The sequence below is a fragment of the Somniosus microcephalus genome, chromosome 1, assembly GCF_052327205.1.
Source record: "Somniosus microcephalus isolate GS21.2 chromosome 1, FLI_Smic_1.0, whole genome shotgun sequence".
Lineage (NCBI taxonomy): Eukaryota > Metazoa > Chordata > Chondrichthyes > Squaliformes > Somniosidae > Somniosus > Somniosus microcephalus.
The window spans coordinates 2,293,428-2,316,658 of NC_140987.1; the positions used below are offsets into that span (position 1 = coordinate 2,293,428).

Genomic DNA, 23,231 nt, shown 5'->3' on the forward strand with positions numbered 1-23,231 from the left:
GAGAAGGAATTTCTTCACCCAGAGAGTGGTGAACCTATGGAATTCTCTACCACAGAAGGCAGTTGAAGCCAATTCATTAAATATATTCAAGAAGGAGTTAGATATATTTCTTAAGGCTAAAGGAATGAAGGGATATGGGGAGAAAGCAGGGACAGGGTACTGAATTTGGATGATCAGCCATGATCTCACTAAATGGCGGAACAGGCTCGAGGGGCCGAATGGCCTACTCCTGCTCCTATCTTCTATGTTTCTATGTAATCAGCAGGAGGTTTCCTTGCACATGCTTGACCTGAAGCCATGAGACTTCATGGGGTCCAGAGTCAAGGTTGCGGACTCCCAGGGCCACTCCTTCCCGACTGTATACCACTGTTTCGCCACCACTGGTGGGTCTGTCCTGCCGGTGGGACAGGACATACCCAGGGATGGTGATGGAGGAGTTTGGGACATTGGCTGAAAGGTACGATTCTGTGACTGTGACTATGTCAGGCTGTTGCTTGACTAGTCTGTGGGACAGCTCTCCCAATTTTGGCACAAGTCCCCAGATGTTAGTGAGGAGGACTTTGCAGGGTCGACTGGGCTGAGTGTGCCTTTGTCGTGTCCGAAGTCGATGCTGTACAGTCCATTTTTTCTCCTATTTATCCAGTTCCCTTTTGAAGGCGACTGTTGAGCCTGTCCAGCAGCCTATCAGACAGTGCATTCCAAATCCTAACCACTCGTGTAAAAAGTTCGTGGTGAAGTTTTAGGGAAAAGTTCCGAGTGAGTTGAGGCAGCTGAAGGCTGTGCCACTGTGGGTGGGGTAAATTGAGGGGGGTGCACAAAAGGACAGTCCGAGAACTTGAGGTGGGAGAGGAGGTGCACGGCTGGAGGAGGTTGCAGAGATTGGGTGGGATTATAACAGTGGGAGACAGGGAACCCAGCGTACATCAGTAAAGGTGGGGTAAAGGCAGAAAATGCTGGAAGTACTCAGCAAGTCAGGTAGCATCTGTGGAGAGAGAAGCAGTTAATGTTTCAGGTCGATGAGCTATTCCTATTGACACCTCCAGACCTTCACTGATCCCATTACCATCTCCTTTTAACAACAGAAAATGCTGGAAAAACTCAGCAGGTCAGGCAACATCCGTGGAGAGAAATTTGAGTTGACGTTTCGGGTTGGACCCTTCTTCAAAACTGGAAAGAAAAGAAACTAGATTGGAGGCAGGGCTGCGATCTCCTTTTGCCTTGCCCATCATCCCTTTTGTCATTTAACCTCTTGTGCCTTCCACCCTGTCATAGACCTCCCCTCCCCTGCCCTGTCATAGACCTTCCCTTCCCTCCCCTCCCCTGCCCTGTCATAGACCTTCCCTCCCCTCCCCTCCCCTGCCCTGTCATAGACCTTCCCTCCCCTCCCCTCCCCTGCCCTGTCATAGACCTTCCCTTCCCTCCCCTCCCCTGCCCTGTCATAGACCTTCCCTCCCCTCCCCTCCCCTGCCCTGTCATAGACCTTCCCTTCCCTCCCCTCCCCTGCCCTGTCATAGACCTTCCCTTCCCTCCCCTCCCCTGCCCTGTCATAGACCTTCCCTTCCCTCCCCTCCCCTGCCCTGTCATAGACCTTCCCTCCCCTCCCCTGCCCTGTCATAGACCTTCCCTCCCCTCCCCTGCCCTGTCATAGACCTTCCCTCCCCTGTCATAGACCTTCCCTTTTGTTCTTTCCTCCCCTCCCCTCCCCTGCCCTCCCCTATCGTAGACCTTCCCTTTTGTTCTTTCCTCCCCTCCCCATCCCTGTCATAGACCTTCCCTTTTGTTCTTTCCTCCCCTGCCCTCCCCTATCGTAGACCTTCCCTTTTGTTCTTTCCTCCCCTCCCCATCCCTGTCATAGACCTTCCCTTTTGTTCTTTCCTCCCCTCCCCTCCCCTCCCCTGCCCTGTCATAGACCTCCCTTCCCCTCCCCTCCCTTCCCCTCTCATAGACCTCCCCTCCCTTCCCTTCCCCTGCCCTGTCATAGACCTTCCCTTTTGTTCTTTCCTCCCCTCCCCTGCACTTGGTTAAAACTTGTTACATCTCTAACCTTTTTCAGTTCTGATAAAAAGTCGTTGACCTGAAACGTTAACTCTGTTTCTCTCTCCACAGATGCTGCCTGACCTGCTGAGTATTTCCAGCATTTTCTGTTTTTATTTCAGATTTCCAGCATCTGCAGTATTTTGCTTTTGTAGTAAAGTTGGGGTGATTGTGGCAAGCAGGACTTTGAGGGTTAAGATATGGGCAGCTGAGTTTTGGACTAGTTAAAGTTTGTAGAAAATGGAGAGCAAAAAGGTATACGAAGAATGATGGGGCAGCTTGGAGTATTGAGGATGGGAGGCCCAGCAACAGAAAAATAAACTTGGATTGAAACCATACAGGAAGGACCAAGACTGATCTGAATGCAAAGGGAGCGAACTTTAGGGATAGATTAGAGGAAATTGGAGCTTACAAGCTAGAACGCTGGGAGGTTATGGTAGGAGAAGCTTGTCGAAATCAGGTAGAGAAGATACATAACATACGAAATAGGAGCAGGAATAGGCCACTTGGCCCCTCGAGCCTGCTCCGCCATTCAATAAGATCATAGCTGATCTTGGGCTCAAAGCCACTTCCCTGCCTGCTCTCCAAAACCCTTCACTCCCTTATCTTGCAAAAATCTGTATGTCTCCACCTTAAATATATTTAATGACCCAGCCTCCACGGCTCTCTGGGGCAGAGAATTCCACAGATTCACGACCCTTTGAGAGAAGAAATTCCTCCTCATCTCAGTTCTAAAAGGATGACCCTTTATTCTGAAACTATGCCCCCGAGTTCTAGATTTCCCCACGAGGGGAAACATCCTCTCTGCATCTACCTTGTCGAGCCCCCTCGGTATCTTATATGTTTCAATAAGATCACCTCTCATTCTTCTAAATCCAATGAGTATAGGCCCAGCCTGCTCAACCTTTCTTCATAAGTCAACCCCCTCATCTCAGGAACCAACCGAGTGAATCGTCTGTGAACTCCCTCCAATGCAAGTATATCCTTCCTTAAATAAGGAGACCAAAACTGTACGCAGTACTCCAGGTGTGGTCTCACCAATACCCTGTACAGTGTAGCAGGACTTCCTGCTTTTATACTCCAACCCCCTTGAAATAAAGGCCAACATTCCATTTGCCTTTTTGATTACTTGCTGTACCTGCATGCTAACTTTTTGTGTTTCATGCACAAGGACCCACAGGTCCCTCTGAACTGCAGCATTTTGTAATCTCTCTCCATTTAAATAATTTTGCTTTTTTATTTTTCCTGTCAAAGTGTATAACCTTGCACTTTGCCACATTATACTCCATCTGCCAAATGTTTGCCCACTCACTTAGCCTGTCTATATCCCTTTGCAGATTCTTTGAGTCCTCTGAACAACTTGCTTCCCCACCTATCTTTGTATCACCCGCAAACTTGGCTACATTACACTTGGTCCCTTCACCCAAGTCATTAATATCGATTGTAAATGGTTGAGGCCCCAGCACTGATCCCTGTGGCACCCCACTAGTTACCATTTGCCAACCGGAAAATGACCGATTTATCCCGACTTTCTATTAGTAGCCAATTCTCTATCCATGCTAATATATTACCCCCAACTCCGTGAGCTCTTATCTTATGCAGTAACCTTTTATGTGGCACCTTATTGAATGCCTTCTGGAAATCCAAATACACTATACTGGCTCACCCTCATCCACCCTGCTCGTTACATCCTCAAAGAACTCCAGCAAATTTGTTAAACATGATTTCCCCTTCATAAAACCATGCTGACTCTGCTTGATTGCATTATGATTTTCCAAATGCCCTGCTACTGCTTCCTTAATGAAGGACTCCAGCATTTTCCCAACAACAGATGTTAGACTAACCGGTCTATAGTTTCCTACTTTCTGTCTCCCTCCTTTCTTAAATAGGGGTGTTACATTTGCAGTTTTCCAATCCGCTAGGACCTCTCCAGAGTCCAGGGAATTTTGGTATATCGCAATCAATGCATCCACTATCTCTGCAGCCACTTCTTTTAAGACCCTGGGATGCAGGCCATCTGGTCCAGGGGACTTGTCATCTTTTAGTCCCATTGTTTTACCAAGTACTTTTTCCTTAGTGATAATGATACACCTAGAGTATTCTATAAAAATATACCAAGGAAATGGGGCCAAAAGACACCATAGAATGGTTACAGTTGGAAAAAGGCCATTCGGCCTGTTGAGCCCGTGCCGGCTCTCTGCAAGAGCACCTCAGCTAGCCCCACTCCCCCGCCCTTTCCCCGTAGCCCTGCAATTTTTTTTCCTTCAGATACTTATGCAACTCCCTATTGAAAGATAAGATTGAGTCTGCCTCCACCACCCTTTCAGGAAGTGCACCCCAGATCTTAACCACTTGCTACATAAAAAGTTTTTCTTGGTTCGCCTTTGATTCTTCTGCCAATCACCTTAAATCTGTGTCCTCTGGTTCTCGACCCATCTGCCAATGGGAACAGTTTCTCTCTACTCTGTCCAGACCCCTCATGATTTTGAACACCTCTATCAAATGTCCTCTCAATCTTCTCTGCTCCAAAGAGAAGAACCCCAGCTTCTCCAGTCTATCAACGTAACTGATGTCCCTCATTCCTGGAATCATTCTCGTAAATCTTTTCTGCACCCTCACTAAGGCCTTCACATCCTTCCTAAAGTGTGGTGCCCAGAATTTGTGCGGAGTAACTTTAAGAAAAACGGCTAGAATCTATTGAGCTGTGGGCCCCGTGGGATTCCGATCCTGGGCCCCCTCCAACTGCCGGCGCGCAGTGCTTGCGTATCCCAGGGGCGCAGTTAGTTTGATGCGTCCCCTGGGATCACGTGGGCCATGGAGAGCCAATGGTAGCAGGGAATGCTTCATTCATAAGTTTGACAGGAAGACCTGTCAAACCTATAAATACTATAAGCTCTAAAACATCACTAAATCGTCAAATAAATTTTTTTTTTAAATCACATTTTAAAAATAAATTGTAAATTACATTAAATAACTATTTTAAACGATAATTTAAATTTTTGAAAAAATTAATTACATTTTCTAATGGGGCTAAAAATAAACTTACCTTGCTTTAAAGTATTTAAAAATAATAAACCTGTGGAAAAAATGCTTTAATTTTAATTAATTCACCACTTACCTTGTAAAAAGCAGGCCTTGCGACTGCTTTTTACATGTCTAACTTCTGGAGACTTACCTTCCCGGGAAAACCTGCAGAAAAAAAGTAAGTTCGATGCGCACGCGTTGCCTCTCCCATGCACGTGTTCGACTTCTGAACCCCTTCTTTCAGGGGAACGGAAGTGCTGGTTTCTCGCGCATGCGCAGTGCATGCAGGAAACCGGCACTTCCATTGCGCCATCGGGTGAGTACCCCGTGCGTACTCACCCGTGGAGACCCGAAAACCGGCACTTCCATTGGGCCATCGGGTGAGTACCCTGTGCGTACTCACCCGTGGAGACCGAAAACCGGCACTTCCATTGGGCCATCGGGTGAGTACCCCGTGCGTACTCACCCGTGGAGACCGAAAACCGGCACTTCCATTGGGCCATCGGGTGAGTACCCCGTGCGTACTCACCCGTGGAGACCCGAAAACCGGCACTTCCATTGGGCCATCGGGTGAGTACCCCGTGCGGACTCACCCGTGGAGACCGAAAACCGGCACTTCCATTGGGCCATCGGGCGAGCACCCCGTGCGGACTCACCCGTGGAGACCCGAAAACCGGCACTTCCATTGGGCCATCGGGTGAGTACCCCGTGCGGACTCACCCGTGGAGACCCGAAAACCGGCACTTCCATTGGGCCATCGGGTGAGTACCCCGTGCGTACTCACCCGTGGAGACCCGAAAACCGGCACTTCCATTGGGCCATCGGGCGAGCACCCCGTGCGGACTCACCCGTGGAGACCCGAAAACCGGCACTTCCATTGGGCCATCGGGTGAGTACCCCGTGCGGACTCACCCGTGGAGACCCGAAAACCGGCACTTCCATTGGGCCATCGGGTGAGTACCCCGTGCGTACTCACCCGTGGAGACCCGAAAACCGGCACTTCCATTGGGCCATCGGGTGAGTACCCCGTGCGGACTCACCCGTGGAGACCGAAAACCGGCACTTCCATTGGGCCATCGGGCGAGCACCCCGTGCGGACTCACCCGTGGAGACCCGAATTTCTGGGCTTGGTAACAGGGCACCTAGAAAATAATAATAGGCAGAGTTAACGGATTTATGAAAGGGAAGTCATGTTTGACGAATCTGTTAAGAGTTTTTTGAGGTTGTAACTAGCAGAATAGATAAGGGGGAATCAGTGGATGTGTATTTGGATTTTCAGAAGGCATTCGATAAGGTACCACACAAGAGGTTATTAAACAAAATTAGGGCTCACTAGATTGGGGCTAATATACTAGCATGGATTGAGGATTGGTTAACAGACAGAAAACAAGAGTAGGAATAAATGGGTAATTTTCGGGTTGGCAGGCTATAACTATTGGGGTACCACAAGGATCAGTGTTTGGGCCTCAGCTATTCACAATCTATATCAATGATTTGGATGAGGGGACCAAATGTAATATATCCAAGTTTGCTGATGATACAAAGCTGGGTGGGAATGTAGGTTGTGAAAGATTCACCATCCTCTGAGTGAAGAAATTTCTCCTCATCTCAGTCCTAAATGGCTGACCCCTTATTCTGAGACTATGACTCCTGGTTCTAGACTCCCCAGCCAGGGGAAACATCCTCCCTGCATCTACCCTGTCAAGCCCTGTAAGAATTTTGTATGTTTCAATGGGATCACCCCTCATTCGTCTAAACTCTTAAGAATATAGACCTAGCCTACTCAATCTGACTAATTGGGCAACTCTTTGAGAGCCAGCATAGGCATGATGGGCCGAGTGGCCTCTTTCGGTGCTGTATCATTCTATGTATTTAGCTGATTGCAATTTTTGATAACTGAAGGAAAAGAGATTTTGAACCAAATGGTTCTTTCAATACAATCTTTTCAACACATATCTGTTGCTGTGTTACAGAAATGATGGACTCGTCGACGTTCAAACGATTCACAGCCACAGTGGAAAATATCCTGGAAAACCTGGAGGATATGGACTTTACTACATTAGGTAAGTGTTAACATTCCCACTAGTAAAGACTATTTTCACTTGTTGCTGAGTTGGTAACTAGCAGCATTAATTTAAGATCATCAGCAAAAGAATGAAGGGAGAAGTTAGGAAGTATTTTTTTATACGGAGTGCCCTACCAGAAGGTGGTAGAAGTAGAATCCACAGTAACGTTTAAAATGCATGTGGATTATGAAAACGTAATGGGGTATGTTGATAGGGCAGGGAATGGGACTAAGGGGTGAGCTCTTTCAGAGCGAGAACAGGGGCGATGGCTCGAATGGGACTAAGGGGAGAGTTCTTTCAGAGTGAGAACAGGGGCGATGGCTCGAATGGGACAAAGGGGTGAGTTCTTTCAGAGCGAGAACAGGAGCGATGGCTTGAATGGGACTAAGGGGAGAGTTCTTTCAGAGCGAGAACAGGAGCGATGGCTTGAATGGGACTAAGGGGAGAGTTCTTTCAGAGCGAGAACAGGGGCGATGGCTCGAATGGGACTAAGGGGAGAGTTCTTTCAGAGCGATAACAGGGGCGATGGCTCGAATGGGACTAAGGGGAGAGTTCTTTCAGAGCGAGAACAGGGGCGATGGCTCGAATGGGACTAAGGGGGGAGTTCTTTCAGAGCGATAACAGGGGCGATGGCTCGAATGGGACTAAGGGGAGAGTTCTTTCAGAGCGAGAACAGGGGCGATGGCTCGAATGGGACTAAGGGGAGAGTTCTTTCAGAGCGAGAACAGGGGCGATGGCTCGAATGGGACTAAGGGGAGAGTTCTTTCAGAGTGAGAACAGGAGCGGTTATACCCTCCTCCAGTTAGTGTCTGATTTTTCTGTATCCTCCTCAGATGTTGGTGTGTCTATAAAATATATCAAATATGAGTTGCTGGTGGTGCAATTAACTTACTGCTAAGATAATGCTACTGGTTCCACCTGAAATGCCACATTTTTTTCATGATACTTGTGAATTCATATCCATGCAGCTGCTGTGGTAAAAGTGACTGCTCATAGAATCATCGAACAGTACAGCACAGAAGGCCATTCGGCCCATTGCGTCTGCGCCAGCTCTTTCGAAGAGCAATCCAGTTAGTCCCGCTCTTTCCCCATATCCCTGCAGTTTTTTCTCCTTCAGGTATTTATCCAATTCCCTTTTGAAGGCTACTATTGTAGCTGGGCAGCTATTCCCAACCATGCTTGTAGTTGCACCACCACATCTTGAAGCAAGTTGTACTTTAGGGCAACCAAGCACCAGCCTGAAGCAGCTTGACTCGTGCCTGCTGCCTCAACCATGCAGTGCACTCCCACCTGACTTGGGTGGCGCATAAAAGGCAAATAATCTCAAAATCTGGGCTGAATTTTACAAGTATAGTGAGCATAAAAACTGTTGTGCAATATGGCTTTGTGCACTACTGTTCCATGCTTATTGCTTTTAGTTTTATTTTCTATTCAAAAAGGTAATTAATGGCTTAAAATTCAAGTGTAAATACTCTTGGATTGATACTATAGTCTGCAAGAGATTAGGACAAGGTCTAAAACGAGGGGTCACAGTCTCAGGATACGGGGTAGGACATTTAGGACTGAGAGGAGGAGAAATTTCTTCACTCAGAGTGGTGAACCTGTGGAATTCTCCACCACAGAAGCCCGTGGAGGCCAAGTCACTGAATATATTTAAGAAGGAGCTAGATAGATTTCTAGACACTAAAGGCATCAAGGGTTATGGGGAGAGAGCGAGAATATGGTATTGAGATAGAGGATCAGCCATGATCGCATTGAATGGCGGAGCAGGCTTGAAGGGCCGAACGGCCTACTCCTGCTCCTATATTTCTATGTTTCTACAAAAGGATATGATGAACAGCAGTAAGAATGAAAACTAGAAGGATTATAAAAAGAATCAAAAAGAAATCAAAAAATTTAAGGAAGACTAAAAGTATGTTTGAGAAAAAAATACTTAAAGGGATTAGTATAAACATAAAAATATTAATGAATAAAATAATGCAATTATAATAGGACTAATTTCCTGGTCCAGATGGCTTTCACTGTTGGCGATTAAATAGGTGAGGAAATTGAGGTTGCTTTAATTCTAATCTTCCAAAGCTTACTGGAAGGTAGCAAAGGTTAACCACTTCGTTGGAGAAAGGGCCAAACCCAACAATTGCCTGGGCAACAGTGGGAAAAGTCACTTGAATTCATCGTTAAGGACAGAGTACATGAACACTAGGAAAGGTGTAATAACAGAAAGTGCTGGAAAAACTCAGCAGGCCAGGCAATATCCGTGGAGAGAAAATAGAGTCAACGTTTCGGGTGAACCCTTTGTCGAGACTAAAGCACAGGAAATGAAATAGATTAAGAGGCCCGGCTGGGAGAGAACAAAAGAGAAGTGAAGAGACATTAAGAGGTATTCAAAACGAGACGAGACGGTGATGGGACTAGTGGAGACAAAAGACGGCTCGAGATTTTGAATACCTCTTAATGTCTCTTCACTTCTCTTTTGTTCTCTCCCAGCCTGGCCTCTTAATCTATTTCATTTCTTGTGCTTCTTTAGCCTTGACAAAGGTTTTGACCCGAAACGTTGACACTATTTTCTCTCCACGGATGTTGCCTGGCCTGCTGAGTTTTTCCAGCATTTTCTGTTATTTCGGATTTCCAGCATCCGCAGTATTTTGCTATCGTACTAGGAAAGGTGCAAGTTGTTTAGGGAGAGTCGGCAAGGTTTTGTGAAAGTTAAGTCATGCCTAACCCACTTCTTTGATTCAGTCATTGAGGTGGTGGATAGAGGAGGATCAATAGATGTCACACTCGAGTACACTTAATAAAGTTCGAGTCAAAGATTGCAAATTAAAGCAGAGACACATGGAATTGAAGCTAGTGCTAGTTTTGTGGCATGGATAGGAAATTAGTTTGGATAAAAAGGATATTCTCAACTGTCGACCAGGGATAAGCTGGGGCCCCAACTTATATTTTCATTCTTAGGTTTATAAATAGAAGGGACTATGTCCAAGTTTGCAGTGATGCTAATCTAAGAAGTACAATGAATGGGAAAGAGCAGAGCAGAAAACTGCAAATGGACTTATTTAGATAACGTGAGAAGATGTAACACTGGTAGTTTAATGTGGGGTAGTAACTTTGGATGAAAGTGAAATGTAAATGAGGGAGCACTGGACCCCCACGAAGGGATTGAAAGGTCCAGGTACATGTCATTTAAAAGTTGGCTTTTAGAGGCTAATGGGATGATGTGCTATATCACAAAAGGTTTGGAACATAAAAGCAAAGTACCACCACTATAATTCTACAGTGCTGATCAGCTTTGGAAAACTCGCGTTCGAGAAAGTTCAGTGACGATTCAGAATACTGTGTAAGCTTAAGTTACATTCCCTGGAGATGAGGTTACGGTGTGACCCAATTGTTTAAAATGAAGGGAATTGGCAGGATACATAGGGGATGACTGTTTACTCAAGTGTCAGCTTGTCTCATTTCGTAGTACTCTACCTAACAGCACTGTGGGAGTACCACATTAGGACATTTAGGACTGAGATAAGGAGAAATTTCTTCACTCCGAGAGTGGTGAACCTGTGGAATTCTCCACCACAGAAGGCAGTGGAGGCCAAGTCACTGAATATATTTAAGAAGGAGATATAAATTTCTAGACACAAAAGGCATCAAGGGGGGTATGGGGAGAGAGCAGGAATATGGTATTGAGAGAGAGGATCAGCCATGATCATGTTGAATGGTGGAGCAGGCTCGAAGGGCCTGCTCCTGCTCCTATTTTTCTTGTTCACCGCACGGACTGCAGCGGTTCAAGAAGGCAGCTCACCACCACCTTCTCGAGGGCAATTAGGGATGGGCAATAAATGCTGGCCTTGCCAGCAATGCTCACATCCCATGGATTAATGACTTTTTTTTTTAAGATAATCGTAGGTTCAACGCCCCCTCCTAGGAATTGAGCTGATAATGTAGGTTGACACTTCAGTGCTGTACTGAGGGAGTGCTGCATTGTCAGAGGTACTGTCTTTCGAAGAGGAGCTTGGAATTCTCCCAGTATCCTGGCCAACATTCCCCCCTCAACCAACACCACCAAAAACATTATCTGGTCATGCAGTCACTTGCTTTTAGTAGGACCTTGCTGTGCATAAATCACTGCTGATGTGCCTACATAAAATATTTAGATGGGAAATGCTTTGGGGCCTTGGAGGGTGGGCTAAGTTGCCATATCACTGCAAGAAATCCAGAACAAGAGAGCATATTCGAACTAAGCCAATTAAAAACTAGTCCAGATAAAATTTCTTTATAGATGTTGTGGAACATACTGCCCACAGGCTATACATCAGGCTCAATGGGAAGTAAGGTTAGTAAGGGGTATGGAGAAATGACGGAGCTGCCATAGCAGAATCGGTTCGATTGCTGAATAATTGGCTGCTGTTCTAGTGTTCACATGTTTTACAATCCCACATTTCCATCGGAACACAGGCACCATCTTCCCTGTTTAAAAAGGGGAGAGGGATAAACCCAGCATCTGCAGGCCAGTCAGTCTAACATCAGTGGTGAGGAAACTTTTACTGACCATAATCCAACAACAACTATGACAATTGCCGTTTCTCCACAGGCGAAGATGAGGAGTTACCTCAGGAGTTGTTGTTGGGCAAACAACAACTGAATGAACTTAGCAGCGAATCTGCCAAAATCAAAGCTATGGGCATCATGGACCGGGTATGTATTATGCCCTGAATTGCTTTAACTGGAAGGAAAAGTTTAATACCATAACTTTTGTAGATCAGACAGGAGACTGCAAGTTGGTATCAGTATCTGAGAATGCATGTAGACAGGGACTGCTGGGGTTTTTGCCGAGTGCCTGTTAGTAGTGGTTACACTCTAAAGATGTCTCCCTGTATTTAGACCACTGGTTTGGTCCTTCACAAAGGCAGCACCATTGGAAAAATCTGACACCCCAGGAATGTTTCAGATTCATGTTCAATCAAGAAAAGTTCCAGTTATGCCTGACACAAGGTTTGTTGTTCATGGAAGGTCGTTTCCAGGTGGAGAGGGGTTCATCTCAATTCTACGCACGTTCAGAACCATGCATGTGGGGGCCAAAGTAGACAATGCACCCAGTGGCCAACCCTGAGTCTGGCATCAGCTAGGTTGCTGATGCCCTTGTGCCCAACTAGTCCAGCATTGGTGCTCATGTTTTTACTTGGGACTTCAGTGCTGTCATCTCTTGTGTGATATTTTATATAGTGAGAGAGGGGGTGGAAGAAGTGAAATCGCATCACTTGGTGCCCATCCTTTAAATAGGCAGTGCCCTCAGGTGTGCTGTATGAAGGTAAGTTCTTTAGTGGGGTGACAGAATGCGACAGGCCATTTGTACACCATGTAATGTAACAGTATGATCCCTTACCCTTCTGTTCATTATTTATGGCTGCCATTGGAAGCTTCATTTCATCCAAAATGTTTCTATTGAGCAGCATTTGCAACATTTAACAATCCATAGGCATCTTACACTTTCTTTCCTGTTTACAGCTTCCAACAGACAAGATGGTGAAGGTGTTAAGTATCTTGGAAAAGAACATACAGGACGGGTCCAAGCTTTCCACTTTGTTCAACCATGTGAGTTTTAAAGTGTGTGCGTGTGTGTGCACCTCGCTGTTCAGTGGAGAGACTGTTTAATGTTTATATAAGATGGTGCAGCAATTATGGTGCTGGATTCAAATGTTTCCGTGGCGAGATGTGAAATTAAATATCATAAATCTACTAATTTGTGGGCGGGTATCGCAAATAAATTACCATTATTAAAAACCCAACTGGTTCATTTCTGGGAAGGAGATTTAGCCACCTCTCCCCAGTCTGGCCTACATGTAATTCCACTCCCAAAGTACTGAACCTCTCCAATCAAGATTTCGCTCATACCACAGCATTGAAATGGCCCTAATCAAAGTCACAAATAACATCCTACCTTACTGACCGTGGTAAACTATTCCTCCTCATCCTTCTTGACCTGTTTTGCAGCCTTTGACATAGTTGACCACACAGTCCTCCTCCAACGCCCCCCCCCCCCCCTCTTGGCTTAGTGGCAGGAGGCAGAGGGTGATGGTCGAAGGTTGTTTTTGTGACTGGAAGCCTGTGTCCAGTGGTGTACCGCAGGGATCGGTGCTAGGTCCTTTGCTGCTTGTAGTGTACATTAATGATTTAGGTATGAATGTAGGAGGTATGATCAGTAAGTTTGCAGATGACACGAAAATTGGTGGAGTGGTAAATAGCGAGGAGGGAAGCCTCAAGCTACAGGACGATATAGACGGGTTGGTCAGATGGGCAGAACAGTGGCAAATGGAATTTAACCCTGAAAAGTGTGAGGTTATACATTTTGTGAGGACTAACAAGGCAAGGGAATACACAATGAATGATAGGACCCTAGGATGGACAGAGGATCAGAGGGAACTTGGTGTGCATGTACATAGATCCCTGAAGGCAGCAGGACAGGTAGATAAGGTGGTTAAAAAGGCATATGGGATACTTGCCTTCATTAGCCGAGGCATAGAATATAAGAGCAGAAGGTTATGATGGAGCTGTACAAAACGCTAGTTAGGCCACAGCTGGAATACTGTGTGCAGTTCTGGTCGCCACACTATAGGAGGGATGTGATTGCATTGGAGAGGGTGCAGAGGAGATTCACCAGGATGTTACCTGGGCTGGAGCGCTTCAGCTATGAAGAAAGACTGGACAGGCTGGGGTTGTTTTCCTTGGAGCAGAGAAGGCTGAGGGGGGACCTGATTGAGGTGTACAAAATTGTGAGGGGCGTAGGTAGGGTAGATAGAAAGGAACTTTTCCCCTTAGTAGGGGGGTCAATAACAAGGGGGCATAGTTTCAAGGTAAAGGGCAGGAGGTTTAGAGGGGATTTGAGTAAAAACTTTTTCACCCAGAGGGTGATTGGAATCTGGAACTCACTGCCTGAAAGGGTGGTAGAGGCAGGAACCCTCACAACATTCAAGAAGCATTTAGATGAGCACTTGAAGTGCCATAGCATACAAGGCTACGGACCAAGTGCTGGAAAATGGGATTAGATTAGACTGGGCCTGATGGTCGGCACGGACACGATGGGCCGAAGGGCCTCTTTCTGTGCTGTATAACTCTATGACTCTGTTGTCCACCTAGGCCCTAAGCTCTGGAATTCCCTCCCTAAACTTCTCCGCCTCTCTACATCGCTCTCCTCCTTATAACTTACCCCTTTGACCAAAATGATGGAATGGGATTTGGTGCAAGTAATGAGACGGGCAGCTCAAGTTTATGGAGGGTGGCAGATGCGAGGCCGGCCAGGAGAGCAACCCTCCATATCTCTAACTTCTTTCAGCCCTACAAGATCTGCACTGCTCCATTTATAGCTATTACTGAGACGTGGCTGAAAGAAGGGCAGGTATGGCAGCTCAACATTCCTGGTTACAGGGTTTTCAGACGGGATAGAGAGGGGTCGGAGTATTGATTAAAGAAACAATTACAGCTATGAGGAGGGATGACCTGTTAAAAGGATCATCCAATGAGGCCATATGGGTTGAAGTGAAGAACAAAAAAGGGGCGATCACACTGCTGGGAGTGGACTACAGACCCCCAAACAGTCTGAGGGAGATAGAAGAGCAAATATGTAGGCAAATTTCTGAGAAGTGCAAAAACTATAGGGCAGTAATAGGGGATTTCAACTACCATAATATAAACTGGGATAAAATCAGTGTGAAAGGTATAGAGGGTGTGGAATTCCTAAAATGCATTCAGGAGAACTTTATTAACCAGTATGTAGCAAGCCCAACAAGGGAGGGGGTGGTTCTGGACTTAGTTTTCGGGAATGAGGCTGGGCAGGTGGAAGGCGTATCAGTGGGAGAGCAGTTTGGTGCTAGTGATCATAATTCAGTTAGATATAGGGTAGTTTTGGAAAAGGACAAAGATAGACCAGGAATAAAAGTTCTCAATTGGGGAAAAGCCAATATTGCTAAGCTGAGAAGGGATTTCGCCAAAGTGGACTGGAAACAACTACTTGAAGGTAAATCAGTGTCAGAGCAGTGGGAGGCATTCAAGGAGGAGATCCGGAGGGTTCAGAGCAAGTATGTTCCCTTAAAGAAAAAGGGTGGGACTAACAAATCTAGAGCCCCCTGGATGTCTAGAGACATACAGGGTAGGATAAAGGAAAAAGGGGAGGCTTATGACAGATACCAAGGGCTCAATACTGCAGAAACCCTAGAGGAGTATAGAAAGTGCAGGGGTGCAATTAAAAAGGAAATTAGGAAAGCAAAGGGAGGGCATGAAAAAATATTGGCAAGTAAAATAAAGGAAAATCCAAAGATGTTTTATAAATACATTAAGAGCAAGAGGATAACTAAAGAAAGAGTAGGGTTAGAGTCCATAAAGGTAATCTGTTTGTGGAGGCAGAAGACGTGGGTATGGTTCTTAATGAATACTTTGCGTCTGTTTTCACAAGAGAGAGGGGCGATGCAGACATTGCAATCGGGGAGGAAAGAGTGTGAAATATTAGATGAAATCAACATAGTGAAAGAGGAAGTATTAAGGGTCTTAGCAGCTTTGAAAGTGGATAAATCCCCAGGCCCGGATGAAATGTATCCCAGGGTGTTAAGAGAAGTACAAGAGGAAATAGTGGAGGCTCTGACCATCATTTTCCGATCCTCTCTGACTACAGGTGTAGTGCCGGAGGACTGCTAACGTTGTACCTTTGTTTAAAAAGGGAGAAAGGAATAGACCGAGTAATTACAGGCCAGTCAGCCTAACCTGGGAAAATTATTGGAAAAAGTTCTGATGGACAGGATAAATCTTCATTTAGAAAGACACGGATTAATCAGGGACAGTCAGCATGGATTTGTTAAGGGAAGGTCGTGTCTGACTAACTTGATTGAATTTTTTGAGGTGGTAAAAGGAGGGTCGATGAGGGTAGTGCGTTTGATGTAGTCGATATGGAATTTAGCAAGGCTTTTTGCTAAGGTCCCTCATGGCAGACTGGTCACGAAAGTAAAAGCCCATGGGATCCAAGGCAAAGTGGCAAGTTGGATCCAAAATTGGCTCAGAGGCAGGAAACAAAGGGTAATGGTCGAAAGGTGTTTTTGTGACTGGAAGGCTGTTTCCAGTGGGGTTCCGCAGGGCTCAGTACTGGGTCCCTTGCTTTTTGTGGTATAAATCAATGATTTGGACTTGAATGTAGGAAGTATGATTAACAAGTTTGCAGATGATACAAAAATTGTCCGTGTGGTTGATAAGGAAGCTGGAGACTGCAGGAAGATATCGATGGACTGGTCAGGTGGGCAGAACAGTGGCAAATGGAATTCAATCCGGAGAAGTGTGAGGTAATGCATTTGGGGAGGGCTAACAAGGAAAGGGAACATATTAAATGGTAGGACACTGAGTAGTGTAGAGGAACAAAGGGACCTTGGAGTGCATGTCCACAGACCCCTGAAGGTAGCAGGCCAAGTAGATAAGGTGGTTAAGAAGGCATACGGGATTTAGTGTGCATATAGGATAGCATGGCACAGAAGGAGGCCATTCAGCCCATCAAGTCTGTGCCGGCACTTTCGAAGAGCAATCCAGTTAGTCCCACTCCCCCGCTCTTTCCTCATATCTTGCAATTTTTTCTCCTTCAAGTATTTATCCAATTCCCTTTTGAAAGCTACTAATGAATCTGTATCCACCGCCCGATCAGGCAGCGCATTCCAAATCCTCACCACCCGTTGCGTAAAAAAGTTCTCATGTCGCCTCTTTTTTTTGCCAATCACCTTAAATCTGTGCCTTCGCCTTCAGCCATTAGAAACAGTTTCTCTTTATTTACTCTATCTAAACCCTTCATGATTTTAAACATCTCTATCAAATCTCCTCTTAGCCTTCCCTGCTTGAAGGAGAGCAACCCCAGCTTCTCCAGTCTATCCATGTAACTGTAATCCCTCATCCCTGGAACCATTCTTGTAAATCTCTTCCGCACCCTCTCCAAAGCCTTCACGTCCTTCCTAAAGTGCGGTGCCCAGAATTGGACACTACTCCAGCTGGGGCCGAACTAGTGTTTTATAAAGGTCTAGCATACCTTCCTGACTTTTGTACTCTATGCCTCTGTTTATAAATCCCAGGATCCCGTATGCTTTACTAACCTGTCCTGCCACCTTCAAAGATTTGTGCACCAATCTCTCTCTTCTTGCTCCCCCTTTAAAATTGTACCATTTAGTTTATATTATCTCCTCATTCTTCCCACCAAATTGCATCATCTCTCACTTTTCTGCTTTGAATTTCATCTGCCATGTGTTCACCCATTCCACCAGCTTGCCTATGTCTTTGTGACGTGTATTACTATCTTCCTCACTGTGTCCCACACTTCCAAATTGTGTCATCTGCATATTTCGATGTACCCTCAAGTCCAAGTCATTAATGTACATACAAAACAGCAGTGGTCCTTGTACTGAACCCTGGGGAACTCTACTCTATACCTCCCTCCAGTCCAAAACAGCAGTGGTCCTTGTACTGAACCCTGGGGAACTCTACTCTCTACCTCCCTCCAGTCCAAAACACAGCAGTGGTCCTCGTACTGAACCCTGGGGAACTCTACTCTATACCTCCCTCCAGTCCAAAAAACAGCAGTGGTCCTCGTACTGAACCCTGGGGAACTCTACTCTATACCTCCCTCCAGTCCAAAACAGCAGTGGTCCTTGTACTGAACCCTGGGGAACTCTACTCTATACCTCCCTCCAGTCCAAAACAGCAGTGGTCCTTGTACTGAACCCTGGGGAACTCTACTCTATACCTCCCTCCAGTCCAAAACAGCAGTGGTCCTTGTACTGAACCCTGGGGAACTCTACTCTATACCTCCCTCCAGTCCAAAAAACAGCAGTGGTCCTTGTACTGAACCCTGGGGAACTCTACTCTATACCTCCCTCCAGTCCAAAACACAGCAGTGGTCCTTGTACTGAACCCTGGGGAACTCTACTCTATACCTCCCTCCAGTCCAAAACACAGCAGTGGTCCTTGTACTGAACCCTGGGGAACTCTACTCTCTACCTCCCTCCAGTCCAAAACACAGCAGTGGTCCTTGTACTGAACCCTGGGGAACTCTACTCTATACCTCCCTCCAGTCCAAAAAACAGCAGTGGTCCTTGTACTGAACCCTGGGGAACTCTACTCTATACCTCCCTCCAGTCCAAAACACAGCAGTGGTCCTTGTACTGAACCCTGGGGAACTCTACTCTATACCTCCCTCCAGTCCAAAACACAGCAGTGGTCCTTGTACTGAACCCTGGGGAACTCTACTCTCTACCTCCCTCCAGTCCAAAACACAGCAGTGGTCCTTGTACTGAACCCTGGGGAACTCTACTCTATACCTCCCTCCAGTCCAAAAAACAGCAGTGGTCCTCGTACTGAACCCTGGGGAACTCTACTCTATACCTCCCTCCAGTCCAAAACAGCAGTGGTCCTTGTACTGAACCCTGGGGAACTCTACTCTATACCTCCCTCCAGTCCAAAACAGCAGTGGTCCTTGTACTGAACCCTGGGGAACTCTACTCTATACCTCCCTCCAGTCCAAAACAGCAGTGGTCCTTGTACTGAACCCTGGGGAACTCTACTCTATACCTCCCTCCAGTCCAAAAAACAGCAGTGGTCCTTGTACTGAACCCTGGGGAACTCTACTCTATACCTCCCTCCAGTCCAAAACACAGCAGTGGTCCTTGTACTGAACCCTGGGGAACTCTACTCTATACCTCCCTCCAGTCCAAAACACAGCAGTGGTCCTTGTACTGAACCCTGGGGAACTCTACTCTCTACCTCCCTCCAGTCCAAAACACAGCAGTGGTCCTTGTACTGAACCCTGGGGAACTCTACTCTATACCTCCCTCCAGTCCAAAACACAGCAGTGGTCCTTGTACTGAACCCTGGGGAACTCTACTCTATACCTCCCTCCAGTCCAAAACACAGCAGTGGTCCTCGAACTGAACCCTGGGGAACTCTACTCTATACCTCCCTCCAGTCCAAAACACAGCAGTGGTCCTTGTACTGAACCCTGGGGAACTCTACTCTATACCTCCCTCCAGTCCAAAACACAGCAGTGGTCCTCGAACTGAACCCTGGGGAACTCTACTCTCTACCTCCCTCCAGTCCAAAACACAGCAGTGGTCCTCGTACTGAACCCTGGGGAACTCTACTCTATACCTCCCTCCAGTCCAAAAAACAGCAGTGGTCCTTGTACTGAACCCTGGGGAACTCTACTCTATACCTCCCTCCAGTCCAAAACACAGCAGTGGTCCTCGTACTGAACCCTGGGGAACTCTACTCTATACCTCCCTCCAGTCCAAAACACAGCAGTGGTCCTTGTACTGAACCCTGGGGAACTCTACTCTATACCTCCCTCCAGTCCAAAAAACAGCAGTGGTCCTCGTACTGAACCCTGGGGAACTCTACTCTATACCTCCCTCCAGTCCAAAACACAGCAGTGGTCCTCGTACTGAACCCTGGGGAACTCTACTCTATACCTCCCTCCAGTCCAAAACACAGCAGTGGTCCTCGTACTGAACCCTGGGGAACTCTACTCTATACCTCCCTCCAGTCCAAAACACAGCAGTGGTCCTCGTACTGAACCCTGGGGAACTCTACTCTATACCTCCCTCCAGTCCAAAAAACGGCAGTGGTCCTTGTACTGAACCCTGGGGAACTCTACTCTATACCTCCCTCCAGTCCAAAACACAGCAGTGGTCCTTGTACTGAACCCTGGGGAACTCTACTCTATACCTCCCTCCAGTCCAAAACACAGCAGTGGTCCTCGTACTGAACCCTGGGGAACTCTACTCTATACCTCCCTCCAGTCCAAAACACAGCAGTGGTCCTCGTACTGAACCCTGGGGAACTCTACTCTATACCTCCCTCCAGTCCAAAACACAGCAGTGGTCCTTGTACTGAACCCTGGGGAACTCTACTCTATACTTCCCTCCAGTCCAAAAAACGGCAGTGGTCCTTGTACTGAACTCTGGGGAACTCTACTCTATACCTCCCTCCAGTCCAAAACACAGCAGTGGTCCTTGTACTGAACCCTGGGGAACTCTACTCTATACCTCCCTCCAGTCCAAAACACAGCAGTGGTCCTTGTACTGAACCCTGGGGAACTCTACTCTATACCTCCCTCCAGTCCAAAACACAGCAGTGGTCCTTGTACTGAACTCTGGGGAACTCTACTCTATACCTCCCTCCAGTCCAAAACACAGCAGTGGTCCTTGTACTGAACTCTGGGGAACTCTACTCTATACTTCCCTCCAGTCCAAAAAACGGCAGTGGTCCTTGTACTGAACTCTGGGGAACTCTACTCTATACCTCCCTCCAGTCCAAAACACAGCAGTGGTCCTTGTACTGAACCCTGGGGAACTCTACTCTATACCTCCCTCCAGTCCAAAACACAGCAGTGGTCCTTGTACTGAACCCTGGGGAACTCTACTCTATACCTCCCTCCAGTCCAAAACACAGCAGTGGTCCTCGTACTGAACCCTGGGGAACTCTACTCTATACCTCCCTCCAGTCCAAAACACAGCAGTGGTCCTCGTACTGAACCCTGGGGAACTCTACTCTATACCTCCCTCCAGTCCAAAAAACAGCCATTCACCTCAACTCGGTTTTCTATCCGTTAGCCAATTTTGTATCCGTGCTGCTATTGCCCCTTTTATCCCATGGGCTTCAATTTACTGACAAGCCTATTATAGAGTCATAGAGTTTTACAGCGCAGATAGAGGCCCTTCGGACCATCGTGTCTGCGCCGTCCATCAATCCCTGTCCAGTCTAATCCCATTTTCCAGCATTTGGTCCATAGCCTTGTATGCAATGGCATTTCAAGTGCCCATCCAAATGCTTCTTGAATGTTGTGAGGGTTCCTGCCTCTACCACCCTTTCAGGCAGTGAGTTCCAGCTTCCAACCACCCTCTGGGTGAAAAAGTTCCTCCTCAAATCCCCCCTAAATCTCCTGCCCCTTACCCTGAATCTATGCCCCCTTGTTATTGACCCCCCTACTAGGGGGAAAAGTTCCTCTTTATCTACCCTATCTATGCCCCTCATCATTTTGTACACCTCAATCAGATCCCCCCTCAGCCTCCTTTGCTCCAAGGAAAACAACTCCAGCCTGTTTAGTCTTTCTTCATAGCTGAGGCGCTCCATCCCAGGTAACATCCTGGTGAATCTTCTCTGCACCCTCTCCAAAGCAATCACATCCTTCCTATAGTGAGGCGACCAGAACTGCACACAGTATTCCAGCTGTGGCCTCACCAGCGTTTTGTACAGCTCCATCATAACCTCCCTGCTCTTATATTCTGTGCCTCTGCTAATGAAGGCAAGTATCCCATATGCCTTTTTAACCACCTTATCTACCTGTTCCGCTGCCTTCAGGGATCTATGTGGTACTTTATCAAACACCTTTTGAAAGTCCATATACACAACATCAACTGCACTGCCCTCATCCACCCACTCTGTTACCTCATCAAAAAAACTCAATCAAATTAGTCAAACACAATTTGCCCTTAACAAATCCGTGCTGGCGCTCCTTTATTAATTCATGCTTGCCCAAGTGGCTGTTCGTTTTCTCCTGGATTATTGTTTCTAAAAGCTTCCCCACCACTGACATTAAACTGACCGGCCTGTAATTGCCAGGTTTATCCTTCTGCCCTTCTTTGAACAAGGGTGTAACATTTGCAATAATCCAGTCCTCTGGCACCACCCCTGTATCTAAGGAGGATTGGAAGATTTTGGCCAGCACCTCTGTAATTTCTACCATTACTTCCCTCAGCAACCGAGGATGCATCCCACCTGGACTTATCCACTTTAAGTACTGCCAGCTTTTCTAGTACCTCCTCTTTATCTACTTTTATCTCATCTAGTATCCAGACAACCTCCTCATTTACCGTAGCTTCGGCAGGGTCCTCTTCCTTGGCAAACACCAATACAAAGTACTCATTTAGTACCTCAGTCATGCCTTCTGCCTCCACCAATAGATCTCCATTTTAGTCCCTAATCGGCCCAACCACTCCACTGACAACCCTTTTACTGTTAATATGTCTATAGAAGACATTTGGATTCCCTTTTATGTTAACCACATCCCAACAATGTGCACACAGTCTGCATGTAGAGTGCACATCCCGACACAGTTACAGTCTGCATGTTTTTGAGCTATTCCCAGAGGAATCCAGGACAATGGATCATAAATATAAAGTGTGGGATTGGGCCAGACTAGCTCGTTGTTTTCCTTTTATTTCTGTTTCGAAGATACACACCGATTTGAGCTACACAGACCTCGTTCTGCTTCGTACTTTCACATGCAATACTGGCAGTGGTGTGCAATGCCTGGTGTTCACCATTCATGCAGCCACTCTCACCATTTACCAAATCCTGCGGACTACCATGGAGCTGTTTCATCTTCAAGGCCATCACTGTTATGGGCAGGTTGAAAAATAAAAACAAAACTTAATGGAGCTGCATGGGTATGAGATAAATGGTTACAATGGGGCTAGGTGACCTACATGTAGGTCACTGACAGACACTTTTGAATCTGCAGGGAGCCCTATTCTTACATACTTCATGTCCTGCTGGAGATCAACCTAGCCGCACTGCCATTGTTGTACAGTGTCTTCTCACATCTCAAAGCACATCACACCTAATTGATCATAGTAATTATTGTTATGTAGTCAAATGTGGCAGCCATTTTTCACACAGCAAGATCCCACAAACACCAACGAGATGATTAACCAGTTAACTCTATTCTTGGTGATGTTGGTTCAGACACCAAGAGAACTCTCTGCTCTTCTTTGAAGAGTGACACAGAAATGTTCACAACTACCTGAACAGCCAGGCAGGACCACATTTTAACCAAATAATGGCACCTCTGACTATTCAGCACTCTCTGCATACTGCTCTGAAGTGTCATCCTATTAACTGCTCAATAATAGTTCTGAAAGTTCACGTTGATTACACAGTAACAGTAAAGATTATTCCTATTGCTCTCCATACCTTCCATGCTTTCCTGCCCAAGCATGGGAGGCTGAGAGTCATTGCTTTAAAATCAGACAGAAGCGTTGGGCTGACAGGCTCACTTTGCTCTGGGCTGGGGCTGGAGTTTGTACTGCTGTCCACTTTTAC

The 23,231-nt window shown here is 46.6% G+C and overlaps 1 protein-coding gene across 1 annotated transcript in view; it reads left to right on the top strand.

The window, feature by feature from the left end:
• The window catches only part of LOC147123888 (nipped-B-like protein), an 832,420-nt gene that overhangs the window by 539,057 nt on the left and 270,132 nt on the right, over positions 1-23,231 (top strand). Inside the window, 3 exon segments of the mRNA XM_085963154.1 lie at positions 7,032-7,121; positions 11,710-11,813; positions 12,624-12,710. Coding sequence (XP_085819280.1) covers positions 7,032-7,121; positions 11,710-11,813; positions 12,624-12,710 — 281 coding nt within the window.